Below are 27,843 nucleotides of genomic sequence, written 5' to 3'. Positions count from 1 at the left end.
AACATTACGGAATTATCATGACGTGGAATGGGAGAGCGAATGAACATAGCCAATTGGCGAGAAATTCATCATCCATTACTTGTAAATATACAGGCGAACCAAATGACCTTTTAATTTTCTACTACGGGCAAAGCCGTGCGGTACCACTAGTAGGTATATAAAACAGTTTTTCACTTTTATCTTTTGCGAAAATATTATTGTACTCCTGAACAGGCCTGTCATTTAGGGATGGAGGGGGGGGGGGCAATTGCCTCCCCTGGCTTTGAAAAAAATAATGTTTTACAAATAAGTTGGAGTGGTTGTTGTTGTTTTCCGATAAAATGTATATTGTTTGCCCTTCCCCCCCCCCCCCCAAAGCTGGACGCCTGTGTGGCATCATTCACACAGCTAAAATATAAGAAACTAATATAATAAGTTTTCGGTACAAAAGATGAAACCTTGCACCTCGGTGTTGACATCTTGAATTCAAATTATGTTTTTCGCAGTCACGAGTGTGTGTATGTAGGCGTGTGTGTTTGTGTGGGCGGGGGGGTATGTGTGTTTGTGTGTAGGGGGTATATGTATGTGTGTGTAGGGGGTATGTGTATGTGTGTGTAGGCATGTGTGTTTGTGTCTGTGTAAAGGCATGGAATGTGTGGGTAGTGGTGTGTAGGTGTGTGTGTGTGGGGGTATGTGTATGTGTGTAGGCATATGTGTTTGTGTCTATGTGCAGGCATGAGTGTGTGGGTAGTTGTGTGTATGTGAGCGTGTAGGTGTGTGCGTGTATGTGTTTGTGTATGTGTGTAGGTGTATGTGTGTGTAAGTGTATGTGTGTATGTGTGTGTATGTGTACGTGTTTGTGTGTGTGTGTAGTTGTGTATGTATGCGCGTGTGTGTAGGACATGGATGCAACCCGGAGACGTCTTTCGCTGTAGGAGCAGCATCGTGAGGAGCCGGTCGACGGTGATGGTGCGGAGGGTGGCGGTGGGAAAATAAAATGATAGGACATCAAAACAGTCAAATGAAAGCAATAAGCAATCGTGATTGCTCAATAATAATAACAATAATAATTAAAAAAACCCACTCAGCACACAGCATCCAGCATCCTGCCCTAAGCATCTTGGTATTTATTCGAATTTTGACATCTTGAATTCAAATTATGTTTTTCGGAATCACGAATTGCGATAGGACCTTACGCTGTAAAAACGATTCAGAAACTTTCCTGGAAAATAATGGACAGCTGATGTGCCCAATTTCTGCCAAGTAACATATCTTGCAAAGACTGGGAAAGTTTTTCGCTTCCTGAAATTATCCTTGAATCTTTCTGAAGAATTTGGATATCTCACCGTTTATGCCAGTCTACAGCCGTCAACTGAAAACCGGTAGGTTAATACAATTGGTTAGAACCCTTCTAGAGTTACTAAGAAAGCTCCGGAAGCATCAACACAACCATGGCCAAAGCGCTAAGGCAGAATTGCAAGTAAGAGCCAAGCATCTCCTTTGCCTGCAATTCTTGTCATACAAAGCTACTGTTTGACATTCTAAACCACAACCTTCCTCAAATTTGCGCATGCGTCAGGTCGCTTCTGATTTTATCAAAATAGGGGGAGATACTGATAAGAAAGATAACGAATGTGAGGGGGATTTTTTTTTTGTTTTTTGTTTTCCGTTGGATTCGTTTATTAGAAATGTTGGTTCGAGTTGAGGCTTTTTTTTATTTTTTTTTAGCAAAAATGCTACCATGGTGCATTCTCTTCAACAAGCTGTCACCCCTTTTTAAAATAAAACCGTTCAACGGTGCTAGTCGCGGATTTCGAGATCAGACAGTACAGCGATCCAGAGACTTATTCCCTCTCATTGGGAGCTTAGACACTCTGGATGGGCTCTAATGAAACTAAAGACGATACACTTAATAAGTACACTCATTTAGTCTCTAAACTGGTAGCTAAAAATATTTTTCTACACCAGTGAAAAATCTGCATTCGTGCAACTTGAAGCCATTCAGGAAACCTTTGTTCAAAGATACTTGACTTTACGGGGAAATAGGTGAAATCCCGCAACGTTCCACGGAAATAATCAGTAACGTATCGGATTTTTTTTTACAATGTACTCGTTGGGTCTTGTTTCTACAAATGGCTCGTATCGCAATCATAATTACGAGAAACCTCATTTGAATTCAAGACGTCAAAACTCAATGAATGCCAGGGGCTGGATGCTAGATGCTATGTGCTGGAGACTGTATTTGTATAAAGAGGATTATGCAAAGTCGAGAGGGTCGGAAGAGTCCGCTGGAAGGGGGGAAAAATGACAAAATAAAATAGCCATAAATAAAAAAAAATAGCAATTTCTTCTGCCCTTATATAGAAGTTTGGTAAAACCTCATTTGGAGTATGCTGTTCAGTTTTGGTCTCCTTATCTTAAGAAACATATTAATGTATTGGAAAGGGTTCAAAGGCCGGCTACAAGGCTAATAAATGAACTTTCTCATTTAGACTACGATTCCAGGCTTAGAAGGCTAAAATGTACAGTCTTGAGCAAACAAGAGTCTGAGGCGACATGATTCAGTTGTTTAAATTTATTAAAATGAAAGATGTTTACGGGGCTGAAGTTTAGCACTGAAAACAGGACAAGGGGGCCATTGTTTTAAGCTATTTAAATCTCAGGTTAACACGGATATTAGGAAAAATTATTATTTTAGCAGGGTAGTGGAACCTTGGAACAGTTTCCCGGAAGATGTGGTAATGAGCAAGGGAGTAGATAGTTTTAAGAGGGGGCCATTTATCTTCACTGCGGATTGTAAATTGACTAGGACCAGTCTAGCTGGGCCCAGAGCCTGTTGCTGGTGGTCACTTTTGTATTTGTATTTGTATAATGAGTTTGTTGCAAAAACAAAAGTAAAATAAAATTATTTTTAGCAACGGTTACAGAAATTTATGAAGGGGTTGCTATACGTCTCGGATTTCAAGGGACAGTCCCGTGTTTTGAAAAACTGTCCCGCGTCCGGAGGAACTTCCATACGGGATGGCTAAAGTCCTGTATTCTAGCTAATAACAATATTTTACAAAACGATACATTATTTTAAGGGGGAAAAAATAAAGTAAAACAAAAAATGTGAAAAAAAAAGAGCAATAAGAAAATCATAAGGCAGCAAAAGCACAAATTATTTTCGTTTTAATTTTTTTTTGGTGGCAAACCATGGTTGCTTCCTCTTTGCTCATTGACTAATGTTGGAAATATATCTCTGCGCATGCGTCGTCAATAGCAATGAAAAGGATTTTTGTACTTTGATGGCTGACATTTTGTAAGGTTTAATGCTTTGTCATTCATCGAGATTTATCATGAAGAAACGTTATACGTCGGAAAGCACCCCTTAAAAATACACCGTATCCAGTAATTGCCCTCAAACTCCCCCCCCCCATTTGACTCTTAGAAGCCTGTCCCGTATTTACTGTTCTTAAATCTGGCAACCCTGGTTTGAACCCGAAAAACAACCCCTTAAATACGGCGTTGATTTCCATATTCTAAACAATTTTTTTCTTTGAAAAGATTGTTTTAAAAACACATTGTCCAACTTTTACGATTTTTAAAGATCCATTTTTGCATACATTTTATCACAGGCCTTTATAAATTGAAGCACATGCACAAAGACCATAATGTCAAAGAAAAAGGCCTATAATATACAGTTTTGTATAAATATAAACAAACAGCTATTTTTCACGACAAATAAGAAACAATCCCATTTTTCGTAGTAAACATGTTTTTTTCTTCTGGAAGCATAAAACTGCGTACCCATTGAAAATTTCTTTTGAATGGATGTTAATCTGATTTACAATCGGTATTCAAACTTGGATGCTTTATCGTGGGAATGATCTTGAAGGGATTTTGATGACTACGGTAAACACAAAGGAAGATGAACAACTTCCAGTAAATATCATATATCATTACTTTTATCACATGTGAGGACAAAATTTTAAACGTGAATTCCTTATCTACCTACGAATGTTCCACAATGAAATTTGGGTTGCTTCATTAACGTAATGTTTCGTGTACATTAGCTGACGTAGTGATGACGTACGGTGACGTAAATGTGTAGATGCACGTCAGTGAAAGATGTCGTTACAGAATGATGTCATACTTTGGCTATTTTTTGCCAGCGTTAGTCTGTGACATAGTGTGACTGGTCTGGTTTTTTATTTTTAAAAAAAATTGAATTTAAAACTACCGTAAATGAGGGTTTAGTTAGTCCCACTAATTTTGGAAGCTATATACTGCAAGATTTTTCTTTCTTTTTTACTTCCTTTTACAAAAAAGGAAGTATTGTATTCGCGAAAAAAATTTTCACCCCAAAAACGGCCTTAATTTCCATTTTGCTCACCCCCGAATGAATGTTGAGTTTATTTTTTAACCCGACCACACGTTGATATATGTCTAGGAACGTACAGACACCATAGGCGGATTTAGACCGAAATATTTGGGGGTGGAACAATAACAGGGATCTGGGGAAGGGGGGGGGGTATTCTCGGAATAACAAGGCAGTGGCGAAATCAGAAAATAATTTTAGGGCGGGACACACTTTTAAGTCTAAAAAACGCGATGTAAACCATATTTAGTAGATTAGGGGCTGGGCAATTCTTAACATTTCAAATTGCAGAAAAAGTTTTAAACGAAAGTCGATATTAGAAGCAATGGGTGAATCCAACTACTGATTTGGAATGGGATTTACGCCCCAGAAAAATTTTGAAATAGTATTTTTGAAAACGCAGTTATACAGTTCTTGGTGATATTTTAGGGGCAAGAAAGGTACGTGTGGCTCCAAAGCATTTTTTAGAAATTTTAGTCTGATAAATGTGATTATAGTCCATATTTATAGTTTAGGTTAGGAATATGACTCACAGACTGTCTCCAATCGATTTTTTGAAAAGCAGATAGAGATACGTACCCCCCTGCTCTCCCCCCACGCCACCTCTTTAACTTTTCATAATAGAAGTTATAAAAAATACTACGGAGGACAATTTTTGTTGCTGTTACCGGACGGGGTGTTCTGGAGCTCTCTCCTGGAAAATTTTCGAAATTGAACTCCTAAAAATGAAGTTCTTCTGCAATACTCCATGGTATTAAAAAAAAAAGGATTCTCCCACTTAAATATTTCGAAATATAGTAGTTTTCAAAAAAAAAAAAAAAAAAAACTCTTTGATGATATTACAGAAAGGGGGTTGGAGGCCCGTGTTCAAATAATTTCCAAAATTAAAGTCTTAAACACATGAGTGCAGGACCATATTTGGTAACGTTAGGGGACACTGCAGTTTTTTAAAACTGAAGATCCAAAAACGCAATTTTTAAACGATTTTCGATGTATTTAGGTGATTAGAAGATCTTCCTTGGAAATTTTGAGAAAGTGAAGCCCAAGAAACGAAATTTGAGTTACTCTGTAATAACATTGGCTGGAGAAAGGGCTTTGGGGAAGAAAAATTTTGAGGACTAATAGAAAAAAATGAAAACGAAATAGAAAAAATGAAAAAAAAGGAGGGGGGGGGGGGAGATATGAAAGAAAGAGGATTGTGCGAAGAGGGGGGGAGGAGGTACACAATTCGCCGCCAATAATCTGAAGCTGTTGAAAAATTTACATGTCAATATTTCTTTTTGAAAAAGACATCAAGATTTTTTCCAAACATTCTTTTTTTTTCGTAAAATAACTAGGACTCGACCGATCCATCGGCCTGGCCGATGCATCGGCGCCGATGGTTCAACAATTTAGCCATCGGCATCGGCAATCGGCGGCCGATGCTAACTTGCAGGAAACATCGGCCCATCGGCCTTAAAAACATCGAAAAGCCGATGGAATTGGCCGATGTTTTTGAAAAAAAAAAGGACTTTGTTGTTTTAATTTTTTAATACAAAGTAAAGGGAGTTATTGTTTTTCAAAAAAAAATTGTTTAATTAAATTTCAGTATGAATTACTATTTTAATCACCCTTTTTTAGTCACCCTTGAAAGAGTTTTTTATACTGCATTCAGGTACCAAACAAGTTAATTATTGCGTTGTTTTTTGCGGCTGGATGTACGTATGTATCTCTCATAAGTCATAACTCAAAAATGGTAAGTCGTAGAAGGCTAAATTTTCTCATGTGGGATATGCGCACGTTCCAGTTGTTGCACTTCCCTTTTCGTTTTCGATTGGGTGTTCTAAAAAAGCCTATTAACTGATTTTTTGTGACTACTCATTACTTATTTCAATGCAACACTAATATAGCGTCTAAGACTGACAATCATTTGGTGATGTATTGCAGAACTGGAGACCATGGAAACGAATATGAGATGGCAAAATCGGTTTTTGTTTCATTTTGTTAGATTCCTGCTGAACCGACGGTAATTTTTAATTTTTCGATATTTGTAATATGAACCACAGTAATGCAGTCCTTTTCTGTATCGCTTCGGCGGAGCTGCAAGTTTGAGGCCCGTCGAAATACATTTTTGGGGCTTTTATTTCTCTATCACAGAAGTTGTAAAACATTTATCATAAGCAATATTGTAACTCCTACAGTGCCCCTATGGTTATGGAGCCTCTCGCGCAATTGCAACATTTGCTATATTTTAAATCCGCCACTGCACGTCAAAACAAAGTAGGTTAGTTGTTGTTTTAAAAGGGTTTTTCTGCTCAATGTTTATGATTATTTTGAACTTTATTTTTTACGACTATTTTTTGCATTTCCGAGAACACTTGCGTGCCCCTTCTCCCACTCTCTCAATTTCTGAAATTAAACTATAGATGTACTTCTGAGTTGTTTAAAACTAACAACATTCATAAAATTAGAGATTTTTTTTTCAAGCTTTATCTATGTATAGTTTAGGAAGAATTTCGAGCATTAATGTAAGAAATTGATTTAAGACGTTTTGAATGGGGACATAATTCGGAAAACAAAGGGACTTTTGTATTTTTTCTTTGGAAGTGCTGAAGTAGTTTCAGAAACTCTTCCGAGGCGTTGGTGGTAGCTGTTCTGTACTATAAAACGGGGGCCGAAGTAGGGGCCAAAGTTTAATGTTGTCAATTACTCCAAAATCAGAGGGTGACCCCCTAACCCACCCTCGTCGTTTCAAGCATTTCTTAAATATTTAGAGATCATTTATTTTGGTCAAGAAATTGTCATTTTGCATATTTCTTATACTTATTTCACCTATATTTTGTAATGCGTCATCTTTTTCGTATCATTAATAGCGATAGATTTTTTTTTTCTGTTGTAAGTAACTATTTTCATGTATTTATATAAAATCAGTGAAGAAGTTATTTTCGTTTTCATCATATGTTTAATGATACATTATAGAAAAGTTTCAAGGATTTTCTAGTATGCAATTTTTTTAAATTTCAGAAAAGTATTGTTAAATTGAAAAATTTAATTTGAACTTGTTTGTAATGCTTCATAAAAGATTAAACAATTAAATTTGTTCAATATTACGTGGTGCAAACATCAGATCAAGTAGTATATGCATTCAGTTATTAACTTGGTGTAAATATTTAGTTTTTTTACTGTAGCTGCGTTTTAAGAACCTCGCTCTTTTCATGGCTATTTCTTTTTTTCCGCAAAATTTATGTCACTGTCATACATTTTATGAAAAATGCAAACTTTTCTATTCATAACTTTTAAATAAGTATAAAAATATTTCTATTATGATTTAATATTGTAATTTATCTGTTACATTTTTTGTTTTATTTGATGACTAAAAAATGTCTATGTGGAGTCTTTCCACTTTAATTTTGTAATTTGTTGACGGTTTCATAGTTTTATTCTTAATTTTTTTTGAATGATCAAACAACATAATTTAATATTTTTTTTTTTAACTATGTTTAGTTTACCTAAATCCGTACATTATTACAATATTACTGAAATCTTAGTTATATGTTCAATTTCAAAAAAAAAAAATAATAATAATAATTTGTTAACCGTCTCTTTGTTTTTCTTCCTTTTTACTTTCTTCTATATCTAATATATAGAAGAAAGTATTGGATTCGTGCAAATTTTCAAATTTCGAATTTTGACGGATTCGAACGTTTTGAGGTGTGCTGAGTCCATTTCGACCATTTTTGGAAAAATGTCTGTCTGTCTGTGTGTGTGTGTATGTGTGTGTGTATGTATGTGTGTCACGTCTGTGTGTGACCAGTTTTTTGTGGCCGCTCTACAACAAAAACTACCGCATGAAATCGAACGAAATTTAGTACACATATGTGCCCCTATGTGAACTTGTGCCCATTAGTTTTTTGCGCGAATTCCTCCAAGGGGACTGGAGCAATGGGACGTTTTTCGAGTTACGCGTGCTTACTATTCCTCAGGAAGTAACTGGCGGAATCAAACAAAATTTGGTCCATATGTTGGTATTAACAGGAACAGGTGCTGATTCAATTTTGGTGTCAATAACTCAAACGGGGGTTGAGCTATAGAACGTTTTTTGTCGTCAATTGTGACTGCTGTATCTCAAGAAATAACGAACGGAATGAAAGAAAAATTTATCGGCAAGTAGCCCTTAGTGGGTATAAGAACTGATTTTATTTTTGTGTCAACAGCTAAAAAGGGGGTAGCGCAATCACCCGTTCTTTTTTTCCATTTTGAGTGCCCTATCTCAAGAAGTAATGCTACGTTCTGGTTGAAATTTGGAATATATGTGAATCCATATGTAAACAGGCTTTGGTTCTATTTTGACGCCGATCGCTCCAAGAGGTGTTGATTTTTTTTTTTTTTTTTTTGCGAATAAAAATATTTTTATTAATGCAACAATAAGAAAGATAAATCGTAATAGATTGTCGTCTGCGTATTTCTCGTGATTTTAATTGTATGGAAATGATAGGAAATATTATCTCAATGATTTAAAATTTTTAACTGTTGCCATCTTATGTTTGTTAACAAATAAAATATTTGTGCTTTGCTTTTGCAATAATTCAGACATTGGGTCAAGTTTTTGCATGTGTAATTTTGTTTTTGTTGGGAATATTGCTTCCTCGTCAAGCATGGGGAGGGATCAGAAAAAAAAAAAAAAATATATAGAAGAAAGTTTCGTGATGGCCACAACATACTAGTTTATTTTCTTTTTTGGCTGTTGTTCTTTGTCTTCCATCATACAGCAGTCAAAAAAGGAGAAACATAACTACATCCTAAACAGATTGTACGATCCAAAAGATCGGGGGACAAGCTGTATAAAACCTTACCCAGAATAGTTCACATTACCGAAGCTCATCCACCTTCAAAAGGTCATCTTGAGGGACTATGTACTTCTGCCAGTGTTCATATAACTTTTGGAAACACTCTTGGAAGCCATTTTTTTCCTACCTTCTGTGATGCAACTTTATCTTCTCCTGACAAAAGAAAGCGGCGTCCATGCAAATGTTTTTTTGCCGGAAACAGGTAAAAGTCACATGGATCTAATTCCGATGAAACGTTATGTTATTTGTTTGTCATACCAGAGTATTGACCAATCGAATCGTGCATCCTCAACATGAAAGTCGCCTTCTTCCCCATGATGAAGTTAAAGCAGCAGCGCAAGAGGCCTTACAGGAGGTTGAGATAAATGTCTTCCAGGAGTCCTAAAAGCTATACGAACGATGGCAGAAGTGCATAGTCATTCAAGGTGACTATTTTGTAGATAGATGTACTTCGGTAATGTGAACTATTCACGGTAAATTTTTATACAACTTGTCCTCGAACTTTTAGATCATACTACGTACGTATGAGTTTTCAACTTACTATTTCATAACGTTTTTGAGTGAAGTAAGTTTACGCGCATGAAGACATCACAAGAAAATTTGCGATAATTAACTAAGGAGGCGTTCAAAATGGATATTTCGATCATCTATATGTTCTTAGGCACATATGCATGTACATATGCGCGGAAAAAACTTGTGAAATTTTAATTGGATGATCGTAAAATAAAAATCTAGGTCGAAATCTAAATTTTTTTTTGGGGGGGGGGGAGGGGTGGATTACAAATCCTTATTCGTAGAAAGAAAGTAAAGTGAAATGAATCAATGATCCTTTAAATCCCTGAAATCTTATCAATTTATTTGTGTTAGATTTTTTTTTTTTTGCCATCGGCCAAGCATCGGCCATCGGCAATCGGCCATTTAGAGGAAAACAATCGGCCATCGGCCATCGGCCAACAATCGGCATCGGCCCATCGGCCAAAAAATACCATCGGTCGAGCCCTAAAAATAACTGCGTTTTCCCAAAATGAGATCTTTTCTTCTCTTCAATAATAAAGAATTTTTTTTAAACTCAGCGCAGAGGGTCACCAGTCTTGTGCCCCCTCCCCCCTGGATGCACGACTGCAACAAAATGTCCGGGAGTCCTATTCAAAAATTTTTGAAAATTTACCTTAAAAATGTTGGTTTTCGGTTGATTTCGGTGTAGATTTTATTGATAAAATTTCTTGCAATAACCATGCTTTTATTATTATTTTTCTTTTTGGTCTTTATTAGCCATTGTTGTTTCAAAATAGAAGAATTGGTATTGATATACGAATAAATACCCAATTACAGAACATGCAATTATTCTATACATCAACACAGCACTGAACAATAAATTGTTTGAGAAGTTTCTTTATTTGCATAAAATTATTTGGGTTTTTCTTTTCCAAATAGATAAAATTACTTTAATTCTTAATATAAGCACAGTTATGTTTTTCTTGCTCTAGCGACGTGTGGTGATACACTGGATTTAAGTAAATTTACTGTTATAGCAGCTATGAATTTTCCCCCCCCAACTGCGTTTCTGAGTGAAACATACTAAACTAATTTTTTTCAAAACCCAACCAAAAATTTTGGGGGTGCGGCGCACCCCCTGGCACCCCCGTAAATCCGCCTATGACAGACACCCGAAATATCCATTTTGATGATCCCCGAGTTAATTACAGCGAGGTTTCTCGTGACGTCTGTATATACGTATGTATGTCGCATAACTCAAGAACGGAATGTCCTAGAAAGTTGAAATTTGGTACTTAGACTCCTAGTGGGGTCTAGTTGTGCACTTCTCTTTTTGGTTGCACTCGGATGCTCTAAAGGGGCCTTTAGCCCCTTTTTGGGGGTGAAATCATTGTTGATTTCGATGTAAACTCAAGTGGTGTTATAATTTGGTGGACACTTGGCGATATATCGCCAGTCTTTTTCTCGCCAAGCTTTGTTGCCAACTCACATTAAAACTGCCAATAATGAGAAGATGACATTAAATTGGAGTAAAAGGAAGTCATGTGATGCACACATCAGCTCGTTATTTAATAACTTTCTGTTATGCCTGGTTCTAATTAGGTTTTAAACCCAACATATCAATTAGAAGAGCGGAAGGAATAATAAAGAAAAAGTCACAAGGCAGCCGTAAAGCAAGAGCTCCAAAATCTGTTAGACCAGTGGTGTTTTACCTTTTTTTTTTAAACCCAAGGGCCGCACTTCATATTAAGATGCATCTCAAAATGTTTCAAGGATTAAACCCCATTATTGAAATAATAAAGTTTTTTTTTTAATTAGAAGAAAACTCGAAAATTGAGGGAAAACTGTTTTACTGCATGGATTTTCGATGAAAATTTCAAGTGTTTCAACACGGAAAAATTTCTGAAAATCGCTAAGTTGACCCTGGACTTGACACCTCAATTTTGGCGCAAAATTATTCGTGATAGTGTCAAATTACCGCCAAATAATCGCCATATCATGACGTTAGTTCTGTTTCTTTAATACTTTGAGTTTAAACTTTGCCCTCATTGAGTTAGGAAAAAAACGTACAGTAATAATAATAATAAACAATAGGAAAATTAGCGTAAATCAATGAAATCTATAGAATAGAATGAAAGATATTCTATTGCTTGAGGGAACAATTATTGTCTGGTAAGAAGGAAGCAACGGAGCAAGGCATAAGAAAGTAATTCTAACTGCAGAAGGAAAGGTGACGGTATCGTATTTCGTGGCTGTCACTGCCGCACAGTGTTTCGATTAGTACAAGCTAGGTGGACAAAAGTCATGTTCAAAATTCTAAACTTTGGTATTAGGATAATGCAAACATTAAACCAAAACAGGATGCTTAATTATTTCTTTATGTCTAACTCCCTTCCGTCACGTGAGTAATAAGTTTCAAAAGTACGCATCCGTTTGTAATTGAATAAATCAGTTTAGTTCCAGACATTATTTCATCACACAAAATTAAAGTGTTCCTAATTTGATATGATTTTATTGTTCAAGATGGATACTTTTGATACTGGTAAGTGCTTTTTTTCCCTAATTTAATTAATCCATCTGATAGTCCAATAATATTAAAAAATTTTTTTAAAGATGAACGAAGGATTTTTTTGCCTGTTTCAAAACTTTCGAGTGATGGCAATGACTTGTACCCATTTGTACCCGGGCTAAATTTTCTGTATATAGTAGCTACAGCTTTCCCATTGATAATAAGACGTATTATAGTCAGCACACTAGAGTACAAAATATGTTTTTTTAATCCAAACCTTTGAGTGCTTCAATAATTCTTCAAAAAAAAAAAAAAAAAAAAAACCTACCCGCAAGAAAGTACTCTAGAGAAAAAAAATATGTTGTACTAGAGTATGCTGACTATATTACGCCTTATTAATAATGGGAAAAGTGCAGCTGTTATATACAAAAAATTTGGCCCGGGTACAAACGGTTAAAATCATTGCCATCACTTGAAAGCTTTTAAACGAGCAAAAACTCCTTCGTTTATCTTCAAAAAATTTTAAATATTGTTTAATTATCAGATAGAGTAATTAAATTAGGGAAAAAAAGCACTTACCAGAATAAATAGTATCGATCTTGCACAATTAAGTCACGTGAATTGAGGAACACTTTATTTTTGTGTGATGAATTTTGAACTTATTTACCTAGCTTGTATTAATCGAAACACTGTGTGCCGGTCAAAAGCATGATGATAATCCTTCTTCGCATGCGTGCAATCGTACAAATACTTCTGCAAAAAGTTTTCGAAGAGGTACAGGCCCAATGTGAAATATACTTTCAAGAATATTGGGAAAAAATCGCCACTAATGTAGTTTTTACTTATTTTATTTTATTCGTCACACGGTAAACTTCTTTTTCTTCCAGATGTAACATGTATGCGAAAACATCCATGTGCATTTCGTCTTCGATTTCGTTGTCTTCCTCGTCTTCGTCATCAATTGGCACGTACTCTTTAGCATCGAAAAATTGCCAGACAGGTGGTTCGTTTTCGTCCAGCTCATACTCTTGACAGCGGCGACGGATGCGCCTGAATGAAAATTTAAAATCACAAATTAAAAAAAAAAAATTAAAAAAGGCAAAATAAATAGACACATAAAACTGAAAATAATAATGAGAAAAAAGAAGAAAAGTGAAAATCTTGGAGTGTAGTGTGGTTCTCATAGGTTGAGCTATGACCTTGATCATCTCTACTGCGGAAGTACAGACTCATTTTCGGAAACTGAGAGCAAAGAAATACAGGCTCATTTTTGGAAGTTTGGAGTAAAGAAATAGAGACTCATTTTCGGACATTCGGAGCAAAGAAACGAGCACGATAGAAATGTAACATTCAACGAAACGAAAGAAATAGCAAGTGTTGAAAAGAACTTTTTTTAAAATTTTTATTTATCGTATTATAGTGTGGCTTTGATAAGTTGAAGCGCGACTTTGACAATGTTTACCTATTTTCGGGGGAGCTCAGTGAAAAAGGGAAGAGTAATTGGCTCGGATTTGAGTTGGCATACCGTCACAAAACTACTGCGAAAGTAACCCAACTCAACTCAGCATCAATTACCCTTCCCTATTACCCCCCAAAAAAAGGAGGACATTGTCAAGGTCATGGATAAACTTATCAGACCCCACCACATAAAACACGAAAGGCCAAGTGCACAATTCCTAGTGAACTTTGTTTTCTTATGGGAAACACTGCGCTGCGTGGTTTTAAGTATAAGCACCGCTTTTAAAACCAAATATTAGTTATGAAATTTGCGTAGTTTAAAAATTGAAATATTTGTGACTACTTCGTGAAACCAAACATTAAATAAAAATGATAATAATTATTATAAAAATCACACAAAAGCCACGTAAATTGCTATTTGGGATGAGTAGCTAGAATATGAGTTCATGTTTTTCAGATATTCTTACATCTTTTTCATTCCTACAATGAAGTTGCTGTATTTAACCCATTTTTCAAGCTGCATTTCGCTAATTTGCGCCTTTTAATTTTTGCATTTATGTGGAGTGGATGTTAATACAGAGGAGAAAAGGAAGAAACGAATGTCATGCTGATGAAAGAAAACATGATGAAAATTTTTAGTGAAGATGAAATGGTTAGCAATTTTCGGATGAGAAAAATCGACAATTTCCGCGCATTTGTAAGATTAATACTTACTAATATTCCGTTGTTTTCTCCTTTTTTTTCCATACGTATTAAGATTTTCTTGTCAGACGTTTGAAAGTTCTCAACCCAATAAACGTTTCGAATAATTTTTGGATTTTAATCTTCCGAAGCAAATTTTTGCTAGAAAATTAAGCAGTTTACGAATTTTCATAATACTTTTTCACATCAATTACATTTAAAGTAAATAGAACCGCTATTTGATTATTTGCAAGAGGCAGAAAATATTATTGACTTTTATTACTGAGTTAGAGACAAACATTTTTTTTTTTTCAGATTTTTCAATGATTTATGGGCTTTGAACAGTGTGGATTCGCTTAATCTTTGGTTCTCAAAACCAACATAAAAACCCTTAGTAACAATAAAGCTGAAAGTATGTGTCTCTGGATGTCTGGATATCTGGATGTCTGTTACGCGCATTGCGCCTAGATCGTTCGGCCGATTTTCATGAAATTTGGCACTAAATTAGTTCGTAGCATAGAGGTGAGCACCTCGAAGCGATTTTTTGAAAATTCAGGATTGCAGGAATAAAAGAGTTCTTTTTTCTATTCCAATTTTAAGATTGTATTTTTATCACCATTGGTGGATTTAATTCCTCTGCACCGAGCAAATTACCATAACATTGACGAGTAAATTACCATAACATGGACGAGCAAATTACCATAACATAGACGAGCAAATTAACATAGCATATTGGCGAGAAATTCATCATCCATTATTTGTAAATATACAGTCGAACCGAATGACCTTTTAATTTTCTACTACGGGCAAAGCCGGGCGGGTACCGCTAGTAACAGAAAAAAAAGCCCCCCCCCCAAAAAAAGGAAAAGAAAAACAAAAGTATAAATCTCTGACGCAAGTTTGCTAATTAAAGATAACCCGTTAAAGAAATGCTTATGAAATGCGACTGCTATAAACATATCAAATGGGCTTGCCTTCAAAAAATGAAATAGTTATGCTTGAAAAAGTATTAAAAATAAAACGTTCGAATAAAAAATAGTGCATAGGTATTAAGCAGTAAGTCACCGCCCTTAAGCCAGGGTTAAGACAGGACTACATGTAATATACCGACAGCCCGGCTATCCCCTCCAGCTCGGTTATTCCCAATTCCAAACTGATGAGTCCATAATAAAAGCGAAACTGCAGTCTCTGGATGGCATAACCGGGCCGTCGGCATATTGCATGTAGGGCATAGGTAATTCGATATTTCCATGGATTGCTGCGTATATTTACCCAATGCGTCTTGCACATCCTATGATAGGATGGTCTTCCTTGAAGCAGTTCATTTGCAAATAGTTAAAGAATATTTTTCCAATTCGATTTGAAGCTCGAGTGTTGGCTTCGTTCAAGCAACGGTGAAACTCATCATCGCAGTCACAGTGAGATCTGAAAGCAGAAATGGAATTTCGTCATTAATGCATGGATTAAAATGATGTCTAATGTACATGCATGCAAAATACATTCAAACACTACGTCGAAATTGCTGTTAGTAATTAGGGATGTGCCAGATAGTTAAAAAAGTGGATCTGCGGATACGGATCCGGATCATTAATATCAAGATCCGCGGATACGGATACGGATCTTATTTTATTTTATTATTATTTTTTTTTGAGCAATCACGATTGCTTCTTGTTCTCACTTGACTGTTTTTGGCGTCTTTTGATTTTTCCCACCGCCACCCTCCGCACCATCACCGTCGACGGGCTCCTCACGATGCTGCTCCTACAGCGAAAGACGTCTCCGGGTCGCATCCCTGTCCTACACACACGCGCATACATACACAACTACACACACGCACGCACACACACACAAACACATACACACACATACACAAACACATACACACATGCAAACACATATACACACGCATACATACAGACACCCACACATACACACGCATACATACAGACACCCACACATACACAAACACATACACACATGCAAACACATATACACACGCATACATACAGACACCCACACATACACACGCATACATACAGACACCCACACATACACACAACTACCCACACATTCATGCCTGCGCACTGACACAAACACATATATATGCCTACACACATATACACCTACCCCCCCCCCCCCCCCACACACATTCATACACACAACTACCCACACACTTATGCCAGCACACAGACACAAACACACATGCCTACACACACATACACATAACCCCTACACACAAACACATACCCCCACACACAAACACACACGCCTACATACACACACTCGTGATTACGAAAAACATAATTTGAGTTCAAGATGTCAAGATTCAAATCAATTTTTTTTTTTTTTGGCCCAATTCAACTATCTAAGTGTAAAATTTGTAACGAAAGGTATTCCCGTCAGGATAATGGCACTGTTCCTTCAAAAAATGTCATCTACGGCGAAATTATAATCAAGACTATGATTTACTCTTTAAAGAAATCTGTGTTAAAATTGAGGGAGAGTTGGGAGGAACGGGTCAGCACTGCATTAATGCTTGAATAAAATGTGAAAAATTATTTCTAGCTTGCTCGGTAGATGCAGGAGTGTAAAGTTGCTACTGGATAGGCTAGAAATAATTTTTCGCATTTTATTTCAGCATAAATGCAGCACTGATCCATTCCACCCAAATTACTCCGACCGACGGAATAACAAAGCCGGGAACACCTTTACAAACAGTAAATTGTGAATTTTGTCTCACTTTTCTTGAAGGATACCGAGAAAAATCAAAATGAAGAATAACAGAAACCCCAAATCAATAACAAAAACTAATATTAAACTAAAAATTAAAAAAAAAAAAAAAAACATGTCTCAGAGAGCCGTTGGCTTCTGAAATGATACCTTATAATTTAAATAGGGAATAAAACCTAAATTAAATGGAATTTAAGAGTCTTTTATTCAAATATTTAAGAATTTTTAGAATAGAAAAGATCCGTTTCAGATCCGTCCAAAAAGTAACGGATACGGATGCGGATACAGATCTTTATTTTTCCTCGGATAGCCGCGGATACGGATACGGATACGGATATCCGGAACATCACTATTAGCAATACAGTCGAACTCGGTTATAACGAGCCCCGATTTAACGAGAATCCGGATTTAGCGAGGAAATCAGAAATACTTACTTGGTAAAATGTTAAGTCTATTAGAGCATAACTCGTTTTTCCGAGCAAACGCCCCTTAAATCGAGTATTAACTCGTGATTTATAAAATTTCTATTGATTTCCAGTTCAGCTTACTCTTTTTTTTGGTGAACTTTCTTCAACATTCATTCAACCTGAGGTTAATAATAAATTATAAATACTGAGGACAAACGATAGCAGAACTTTTTTAAATTTGTGGGGTAAAGAAGCATTTAAAAATTATGTAGGTTTTGTGTGTTCCTCAAAAACAATGACACAAGAAAAAGACATTCACACAGTTCAAAGCAAATTAACCAACTTGTTTGAAATGGGGTTGTTTCCTTCAGTCAAAAGTAGTACTTTTTGTCACTAAAATTGATAGAATAAGCAAAAAAAAAAATAATAATAACATGGACCCAGAAAATACTTTCATTTTCAGAACAGTTATTTTTTAATTAATTTTTTGATATGTCCGATTTTTGAAACAAGGCGTGGTCTTGATGACGTCACAAATGATGCACTTTGCCTTTCTACCGCGATTCCACGTTATGATAATCAAGAAGCGAATTAACCCCCTTGCGGTTGGACAGTCCCAGACTTACATGTTAAATGGACGAGATATCTCGTCAAGAACTGCAAGGTCGATTGCGCTCTACGCCCGCTATCAACCATATCGTTGCCAATACACGTGAGTAAAGATGCGAATTAAATATTTTGCTCTGTAAATGGCAGTTCATCATTTTTGATGCCATCGGACAGCAGCACAAACATTGAAAGAGCGCCGATTTAAGTATTTAAAAAAAATATTAAACTTAAAGAAATTATTTAAAAAATGGTCAGATCCTATGTTTTTAAGCATGCTCTTTCAGAAAGAAAAACTTTTAAAATTTTGGAAACGACCCCATTGTACAATGTTTAACAAAGAAGAAGAATAAAGGAAACTATGATGAATTTTTCTGATTTTTTTTCGCGAATTCGTTTTTTTTAAGAACACTTAGTTGTAACGAGCAAACATCACGGGCCCTTTGAGTTCGTTATAAGCAAGTTCGACTGTAGTTGAACAAATGCATATTTTCGTTGCGGTTGCGGTGACAATGAAGCTACTGAAGAAACTTGCTAATGTCGACCTTTTATTAAAATTTTATTAATAGTTCAATTTGTAAGAGTTTTATTTTGGTGCGTATCGATAATTTAAATATCTTTTTGTAAAATTTTATGAACAGTGTTACAATATCCGTGTCTTTAATTTGCGTGTAGGCATGATTGCGTAGATGGTGTGCTCCTTCATAAGGAATGTAAAAGATCTTCAATTAAATAAAATTTCAGTTCTTTAAAGCAAAGTATTGTCAATGGAACATTGAATTATCATAAGGAATCGACAATACAACGGGATTTTGCTGTTGTTCAGATTCTTTGCTTAACAATAAGTTAAGAATCAGGAGTATTGAATTAACAGAGAACTATATTTTACTGAAAACAAAAACGTAATGTATAATCAAATATATAAAAATGAAATCTAATTTTGTAAAAATCAATATAAAATTTTCCAAAAATCTATCCAAGCGAATGCAATATAATAATTGAATCCACGAAATACACCGTCAGCTTAGTCATTCCAGCCGAGGACTGCAGTTTCGTGCTTATGAGCACTCATCAGCCCGGCATATGAAGTGACTGAGCTGGAGGTGGAAAACCTCTTAAGGAAGCCAAGAGTGCTAAACAAACTGGAGGCTAACATAGAATTAGCACTGACCAGACGAGTGACCGAAGCAGTGGTTCAATTCAACTCGAAGATCGAATTTTCAATAATACCATGCATGTCATTTACAGGCATTGTATTTTCAAGAAAATACCATGCCTTGCCTTCGATCTTCGAGTTGAACTGAATCATTGCTTCGGTCACTCGTCTGGTCAGTACTAATTCTATATATTAGCTACCAGTTTGTGTGGAACCATTGGCTTCCTTAAGAGGTATTCTGCCTCCAGTTCGGTCAGTTCCGAATAAGTCGGGCTGATGAGTGCTAATTAGCATGAAACTGCAGTCCTCGGCTGGAAATGACTGAGCTGGCGGTGTATTTCTGTCTTAGCCTTGGTTACAGGGCGGTAACTTACTGAAAATAATTGAATGGTTAGCTGGAACAACGCTGGATGTTAAAAAATACAAATTTTACATGAGGGCGTTTTTTTCTGAGAGTGCAATTATGAAAAAGCTGCAAGAAAATGTCACATCCAACATTGCTCCACTGTTATAATCGTTTTCCTCTAAAACATAAAGATAAACCCAAATCGGTTTTTTAACGAACAAACAAACATTATTTCACCGGAAAACCAATTCTGAAAAAAAAAAAAATATTAATTTGAATTTTTGGCATCTTGAATTCAAATTATGTTTTTCGCAATCACGAGCGTGTGTGTGTATCAATGCGCATGTGTGTTTGTGTAGGCGCATGTGTGTGATTGCGCGTGTGTGTGTATGTATGCATGTGTGTGCGTGTTGTGTATGCAGTGCTGTGTGTGTAGGCGTTCGTGTGTGTGTATGTAGGCATATGTGTTTGTGTCTGTGTGCAGGCATGAGTGTGTGTATGTGTGTAGGCGTGTGTATGTAGGATATGGATGCAACCTGGAGACGATTTTTGCAAGAGGAGCAGCATCGTGAAGCCCGTCGACGCGACTGTGGTGCTGGCAGAGGGTGCTGGTGGAAAAATAAAATGATAGGAATTCAAAACAGTCAAATGAGAACAATAAGCAATCATGATTGCTCAAAAAAATCACACACAACGTTGTTCCAACCTACCAGTTCAGTAGATCAGTTATGTCAACATAAGTGATAAATTAAGCTTTCATGAAATTTATACTTCGCACTTTGTGAAGGGAGACGAATTCCTGAGTCCATGTTTGGATTCGAAGCCTTCAATGTTGTCTTCGCAATGATCATGCGTTCTGCAACACATATCAGCTTCGACTTCCGGACCTAAATCGTCGTAGCTGTCAGATATGTTACCCGCACCACACCATTTCGTACCTGAAATAATGAGCAATTTAGAAATAATTTCAAATGGCTGCTTTGTTCATAATTACAAAGTGTTTCAATGAAAAGTACTATGAGACTCTATAACTAATATTAATAAAAGTTGTTACATCTTTGTATGTATGATGCATGCATCGATCTGTGTCATCGTTACTCCTGGCGAACGACAGAAAACTGAGCCTCGAACCAGGTATCGATAGATTCGTAATTTTCCTAGCTGCATGTTTAGCTAGGTGGGATAATGGGGTCGTTTCCAAAATTTTAAAAGTATTTTTTTCTGAAAGAGCATGCTTAAAAACATAGGATCTGACCATTTTTTAATTAATTTATTTCAGTTTAATATTTTTAAAAAATTACATAAATCGTTGCGCTTTTATTGCTTGACCTTCTGTCGAGTGACATCACAAATGATGAAATGCCATTCAATGTTGCCATTCACAGAACAAAATATTTAATTCGCATCTTTACTCACGTGTATTGGCAACGATATGGTTGATAGCAAGCGTAGAGCGCAATTTTAATTCTTTGCTTGATTATCATAACGTGCAAACGATGTAGAAAGATGCGTCAAATTTCATCATTTGTGACGTCATAAAGACCACGCCTTGTTTGAAAAATCGGACATTTTAAAAAATTAATTTAAAAAAAACTGTTGAGAAAATGAAAGTATTTTCTGGGTCCATGTAATTTTTTTTTGCTTATTCTATCCATTTCAGTGATTAAAAGTAGGACTTTTGACTGAAGGAAACCACCCATTTGTGTGATTTTAATTAGCGGAAATATGAATTAAAAACATAATTTATTTCTCCCTTTGTCCTTTCTTTGGAATCACTGAGAGCTAGTTTTTCTTTTAGACATCAATGATTCAAAATGTCATTCAATGTTTTTGTTTTACTTAGTTTTTTGCTAGTTTGGGGTTAAAGTCATGTAATTTCTTGTAGTTTTGAAGTTTAAGTTACGTAGTTTCTTTTTTGTTTTGACTTTAAAGTAATGCAGTTACTTTCTGTTTCGAGGGTAGTTGTTTGTTAATTTGGGATAAAATATATTTAGCTTTTAACTATTTTGAGGTTAAAGTCATGTAGTTTCTCGCGTTTTGGGATTAAAGTTGTGTAACTTCTTGATATTTTGTTGCTAAAGTCGTGTTTTTTTTTTCTTTTTTTTCTTCCTATTTTGAGGATAAATCATGTAGTTACTTGCTGCTTTAGGATTAAAGTTATGTAACTTCTTGCTATTTTGTGGTTAAAGTTATGCAGATTTTTTCTATTTTGGGGTTAAAAGTCATAAAACTCCTTTTTATTTTAGAATCAAAGACATGGAGTTTCCTTTTATTTTAGGGTTAAAGTCATGGTGTTTCCTTTTATTGTAGGGTTAAAGTCATGTAGTTTCTTGCTATTTTGAGGTTAAAGAAATAGTGTGGCTCGAATTCATGTCGCTCGGTAAGGAGTCAAAAACATCAAATTTGTTGGAAACGGGGAGCGCAATAAAAGCGGAAAGGAAACCAAGACCTCCACTCCTTATTCGGAAGTCTGGCGCAAATTTTCTTTTGAAATATATTTCGTACTTTAAGCAAACAACGACGCTTCGCAAGAAAAACTTGCTTCACCAACGCTCAATTAAAGCAACCCATGCAAATTTTGTTTGCAACCGATTTTGAGGTGGCATCGATAGCCAAGAATCTTGAGCTGGACTCTATTTGGAGATCGGCCACCATAACATTTTTCCCCATTCCTGCTTGAAATGTTTGAGGCAAAACAAAAGAACCCTACCTGGATAAATGAAAAAGCCACTGAATACTCCAAATCTTCCCCAAACGTCAGCGCCTTCTCCTTTTATAGGAGAGTCTGGTCCTTTAACATAATTGCAAAAGTTAATCATGGAGCTTAAAGATTTGGGGTCCACTGTCATGATACCTGCTTCTGGGATGGCTTCTAGAGCTTCTTTGATTAAAAGCCTGTAAAAGATCAATTAATTAATATGAATTTCAGCTCTCGTTGTTTTTAAGATATTTAGACACCTTGCAGATAAATATGTTGTGCCATTAATGCCTCAGAGTTGCTGTGGGGTAAGACTAGGTATTAGTTTAGGCTACTGATCAGCATTTTAGTTACACATAAAACCACTTGTCCGTGTGCCAAAAAATGAGTTCATGAAAACTTCTATTTGCGTCTCAGATCGGTTGATGGACTGATGTTTGGCTATTTGAAGCCTTTGTCTGAAAAAGTAGGTATCTCCAAAAAAAAAAAAAAAATCTGTACTGTCTGACCATCGATTACATGGAAAGGCTAATATCCGGTTTATAGGCGGAAATGGAAGTATCTATTAGTTTATAGGGATGTTAGTTGGCTTGTTACAGATGTGCACTTTTGCCTCTCTATTATTTAACCTCAGCTTTGTAAAAATGAAAATTTGCTCTCAGCAAAACTTTTTTAATCTTAAGTATATTTGATCTATATTCTCTCGGCAAAAATTAATTGATTTATTTATTCACAACAAAGTTTTGAGTGTACCATTTTGCTTTTATGTTCCTGAACGAAATGAAAATATTTTCCTTTCTTTTGTTGTTTCCACACATGGTAATTATTTTTATTTTCCCTTACTTTATTTTAGAAAATGCAATAAATGAATAAGGCACTAGTGACATAATAAAACGCGTGCTTCAAAATCCCATCGTTATTTTCCCTTCTCCCCTGCTAGATTCATTCAGATGGAATAGTATTTACTTGGCAGATTGCCAAATTACATACAAACCGCCGTCTAACAGTAGGAAAAGTTTACATATCATAGCTACAAAAAGATATTAGTTACAATAACTTTTCCTGTTTTGTGTAAATCATTTTGGGGACTATTTTACAACTCCCTGACTGTCTCAGGTTGTTGGCCTACCAAAGTATTGCTATTAAAAATTTTGAAAAAAAATAGAACCGACTTCAAAATTGCTCTAAAAAGTGAAAAATAATTTTATTCTTTAAACACCATCGATAATGCTTTTAAACATAATTTTTGAAGTTGGCGCAAAAACAAAACGTAAAATCCAGTGTAACCATGCTTCGTTCATATTTTTTTTCAGAAAAGCATCCAAAGTTACGAACGAAACATTAATATCGCTATTCAAATATGCTGTCATCAATGCATAATGTATGTGATAGTGAAGAAACTGGTCCTGGTTAAATTTATAGTTGTATTTGAGTTATGGCTGTGAATGATTTTATCTATCGTTTTTGCGCCAACTTCAAAAATTATGTTTAAAAGCATTATCGATGGTGTTTAAAAAATAAAATTATTTTTCACTTTTTAGAGCAATTTTGAAGTCGGTTCTATTTTTTTTCAAAATTTTTTTATTTCATTCTTTTTAGTGTAAATGTAGGTATTTCAGAAATAATAAGAAGTTACCATCACGAAACTTCACATTGTTTCTTAAAAATGCTCCATACTAAAAAAAAAATATTGACAAGTGTTAAACTTTAAGCGATTGGCACTAAAAACTTATCTTTGTTCCTCTCTGGAAATCATGCGTAGTTAATTTAATTATAACCATTTAAGTATTACGTTTTTCCTAACTAATTTACATTCCACAGCATCTAAGTTGCTCATGATGCAATCCTGTATTTTCTTACTTAGCCCCGATCATCTGTTATCGGCATAGATGATAACGATAAAAATACTACAGAGTAGTTGAGTTAAACCTAATGGTAGCATTGTGAAGGCTAAGCAGATCCTAATCACTGCATCACCTCGCTTCCAGGCTAGGTTTACCCCTACTATGGAGCAATAGCACTGAAGAAAGGAAGATTTTGATAATTCACATAGGGTTACTACAAATCAGCAGGGTTACTAAAATAAAATTATTTACGCCAAAAATGAGACGACAGTGCCAGATTCCCCATTATCGAAATATCCCTTGAAGAAATTTGATTTTTGTTTCAGAGAAGCCTTCATTCAAAATTATCATTACAATTACTATTAATGTTGCTGTTATATGGCACCAAACTTTTATAACAATGAGTTTCATACTGTCGCGTAGATGAAGATAGCGAAGACAATGTGAAAGCCAAATGAAGCAAATACTTGTTAGTCTCAACTCGAGATCTTTATTCAGAACCATGAATGAACGTTACATCTCCTTATATACAACTTGAGAAAGTGCTGGAACTTTCCAGACTTGGAAAGATACAGAAATTAATAGAAAGATTCGAGAAAATACGGGAAACAGTAGAAACGAAATTTTAGTAAAATTCACTTTGTCCTAGTCGGGATTTGAACCCGGGTCGCTCGTGTGGGAGGCGAGAATTCTACCACTGAGCCACCGTTATCCACGAATGAAAAGTGCGAACTTCACTACAATATCATTTCAATCATTTAACAGGGAAATTGCATAAAATTTACTAATTTTTGCCCATAACTTTTTTTTTAAAGAACAAATATGGTCAAACAAAGTAATGGGACCTAAGTTGAGCCATCCCCTAACGATTAAAAAAATAATCATCAAAATCCGTTCACTAGGTGAGACGCTATGAGTGGACAAACAAAAAAAAAAAAAAAACATACATACGGTATGAATTGATAACCGCCTCCTTTTTGAAGTCGGTTAAAAACTGAAAAAAAAAAATCGCTTTTGCAGTAAAATTGGGATTGGAGTTACTTTTGCAGCTACACTCCTTTCAATTGAAATAAAGGAGTACCTGTAAAAAACAGGTATTTAAAAAAAAATGGAGATACCTGCTTTTGCAGAAACAAGCTAAATTTTTAGTCTTCAAGGATAGAAGATTTCATTAATATGACTGCTTGAATAAACAACAGAAAATTTCATCAATGCTCTGGTTTAAAACAAATGGGAGAAAAGAGTTTAACTGATCTTTACGGGAAAAGAAATTTCAATTTTTTAAAATCTGAATTTGCTCAAACTAACATTTTTTTACTGAACTTAATTTCTGCGCCGTAACAAGAAAGAGACTACAGAAGCAGTTTTTCGAGTAATCCGCTGAAATGAGATCTGAAGAACTTTTTAAACCAAAATTATGGACAAATCAGACTGCCCCTTTTCGCGGAGCATTGTTTTCGCTAAATTGAATTGCATGTTGAAATTTCACTCTCAACTTTGCTAAAAAATGTTAAGGAAGTTTTAAATTAAAGAAATATAACACTTCTTTTCCTTTTTAAATATTAACTGCATGGAGCGCTTATTTTATGTATTTATTTACATTTAGGTAAATTTTCTTGAGTGCAAAGCTAGTTTACCTTTTTCAACACGAAATTCTAGTTAGCTGGCTACATTTTGATAATTTTAAGATAAATAAATGGGGTAGGTAAAAAGGGTTTTATATAGGAAAATGTGGGATAAAGACAAGAAGTAAAGATAACTTTTTTTTAAAAAATTAACAAACTAGGAATTTGTTTTGGAATAAATTACATTACAAAAAGCAAGAATAACGAATTTTGTGATAAAACTTGCATAGAAATATTATTTTTCATTTTTGGTAGTAAATTCGTATCTGGTAGTAGTATTCGTATCTTCGAAATTTGGTAGAAAATAGACCGTTCGGCCGATTTTCATGAAATATGGCACAATGTAGCATGGGAAAATTCGATGTGGTTCTTTTTCTATTTCAAATTTTAAGAACCAAATTATCATAAGATGGACAAGTAAATTACAAAATTACCATAACGTGGAACCGTAACATGGGTACAAGCCAATTGGCGAGAAAATTCATCAAACATTATTTGTAAATATACAGGCGAACCAAAAGACCTTTTAATTTTTCTATTACGAGCAAAGCCGTGCGGGTACCACTAGTAAATTAATAAATTAACGCTCGATGGTTATGGCAATGTGACTCGCTATGTATCGATCACAAAGCCAATAGATAAAAGCGACGTCAAGGCACGACAAAATGAAGTCAATCTTGATTGATCAAAAAGAACAGAAAACTACAAATGAATAAAAATGTTATTACTTGTCAGCATAAATGTAGCAATCCGCAAAAGCTCCTCTGGTTTCGTTGGCGATCACTAACACCATTCTCCGCTCGCTCTCTTCCGTGTAAAACGTCCATTTAGACGCCAAGACATCAGAATCTGTCCGATTTTCGGAACTATACATTGCATATCCGTTCACTTTTTGAAGTAATATAAAACTTAAGAACGTCAATATCATATTACCGGAATTTCACAAGCAACCAACCTTCGCTTATAATTATGACCCCATTTTTATATATCTAAGAGGTGAATTCTTTTCCGGAAAGAAACGCGGAAATTGATCCGATCCTACTCTGCGGGTAATCTGTCACCCGCACGGATATTTCATGTGTCATTTCTCCGATTGTGGAATTTCTCTCTTTTTATTAGATTACTAAGGTAGCTCGTTTATGTACTAGTGGGTTATCTAAAATAAACTCATGTTTCTGTTTGTGAGCTTTTTTTTTCTTCAGTTGAGTTTAAATTAGGTGACCCACAGCAGAAAATATCGATAAGATATTTAATCTACCGTAATTTTGTTCCAGATTTTTTTACCCCGCTAACACAAAATAAGATATTAGATCAAGGTAAAAAAAAATATATTTTTTCAATATTTTAACTTTCTTAAAATAAATATTTGTGTTAAAATATTTATGTTAAATAGAGAAAATTAAATTTATTTTAAACTCTATTTCGCTAATTACTTGAAGACAAACAGCCAAGGAAAGAGCAAACTGTCTAACCATGTGCGAATGAAAGCTTCTTTTTTATTATATGTTGTTTATTTCACATAGTTTGAACATTCAAGCTATGTAAAATAAACAGCATACAAGCAGAGTAACGGTCTCTGCGAATCCTGCTGTAAATATTGAGGTTCAATGCGTTGGTTTTGAGGAAGAAAAAAGAACAGATAATCCACGACAGCGTATAATCCGTACCTCATTAATTTTACACTTTTTTAACACATAATTCGCTGATTATGCGCAGGAAAAGACTACAATCCATTTTTTTTTCAAGCACGTACGCACAAAAAAAGGGGAAATAAATAAAAATATAAAGTATTGTCTGAAAATAGTGAGGGGGCCCAGGCACCCTCCGGCCTCTCCCACGTGCCGCCACTGTGTTCAAGAGATTTTGGATTTTTCAAAAAAATTTTCTTCTTTCTAATGGAGCTGCGTAACAGGCGCTACCTTTTGTAGACCAAGTACGGTTCCCCCAAATAGCATCCATTCTTTCATGTAACACCTATATCGGCGGATGCCATTGCCACGATAATTTTGATGTACAGTTTCCCCACCAGATGGAGGCACCAGGGCTCTATGCGTTGCGACACTGCACCAGGAATTCAGTTTGGAGCACTCCAAGCCGAAAGAGTACTCGATTGATCTTTTAAA

General features: G+C 35.4%; 2 protein-coding genes across 3 annotated transcripts in view; one reads left to right on the top strand and one right to left on the bottom strand.

Moving 5' to 3' along the window:
• LOC129225870 (monocarboxylate transporter 9-like) overlaps positions 1–27,843 on the top strand; it is a gene marked incomplete in the record, with an annotated part of 101,821 nt that overhangs the window by 45,936 nt on the left and 28,042 nt on the right.
• On the bottom strand, positions 12,805–27,743 carry LOC129225872 (phospholipase A2-like). Of its 2 annotated transcripts, none has more exons than XM_054860401.1 (5): positions 27,640–27,743; positions 22,264–22,448; positions 20,332–20,491; positions 15,581–15,733; positions 12,805–13,219 (listed from the first exon to the last, which is right to left on the bottom strand). In XM_054860401.1, the coding sequence occupies exons 2-5, from the start codon at positions 22,400–22,402 to the stop codon at positions 13,012–13,014; spliced, it is 660 nt and encodes a 219-aa protein (XP_054716376.1). In that variant the 5' UTR covers positions 22,403–22,448; positions 27,640–27,743; the 3' UTR covers positions 12,805–13,011. The 2 variants fall into 2 exon arrangements, with proteins under 2 accessions (XP_054716376.1, XP_054716375.1); XM_054860400.1 differs by lacking the exon at positions 27,640–27,743 and adding an exon at positions 26,449–26,578.

Source organism: Uloborus diversus, chromosome 7 (assembly GCF_026930045.1).
Source record: "Uloborus diversus isolate 005 chromosome 7, Udiv.v.3.1, whole genome shotgun sequence".
Lineage (NCBI taxonomy): Eukaryota > Metazoa > Arthropoda > Arachnida > Araneae > Uloboridae > Uloborus > Uloborus diversus.
Note: the sequence above shows the minus strand (reverse complement) of the source record. Positions and strands in the feature narration are given on the sequence as shown.

Excerpts from the sequence above, each read along its gene's own strand:
- LOC129225872 (XM_054860400.1), bottom strand. The coding sequence starts at position 26,513 with ATGGTGTTAGTGATCGCCAACGAAACCAGAGGAGCTTTTGCGGATTGC. Across the intron at positions 22,449-26,448 it reads TGCTACATTTATGCTGACAA|GCTTTTAATCAAAGAAGCTC; the intron begins GTAATAACATTT and ends GATCTTTTACAG. Across the intron at positions 15,734-20,331 it reads AATTCGTCTCCCTTCACAAA|ATCTCACTGTGACTGCGATG; the intron begins GTGCGAAGTATA and ends TTCTGCTTTCAG.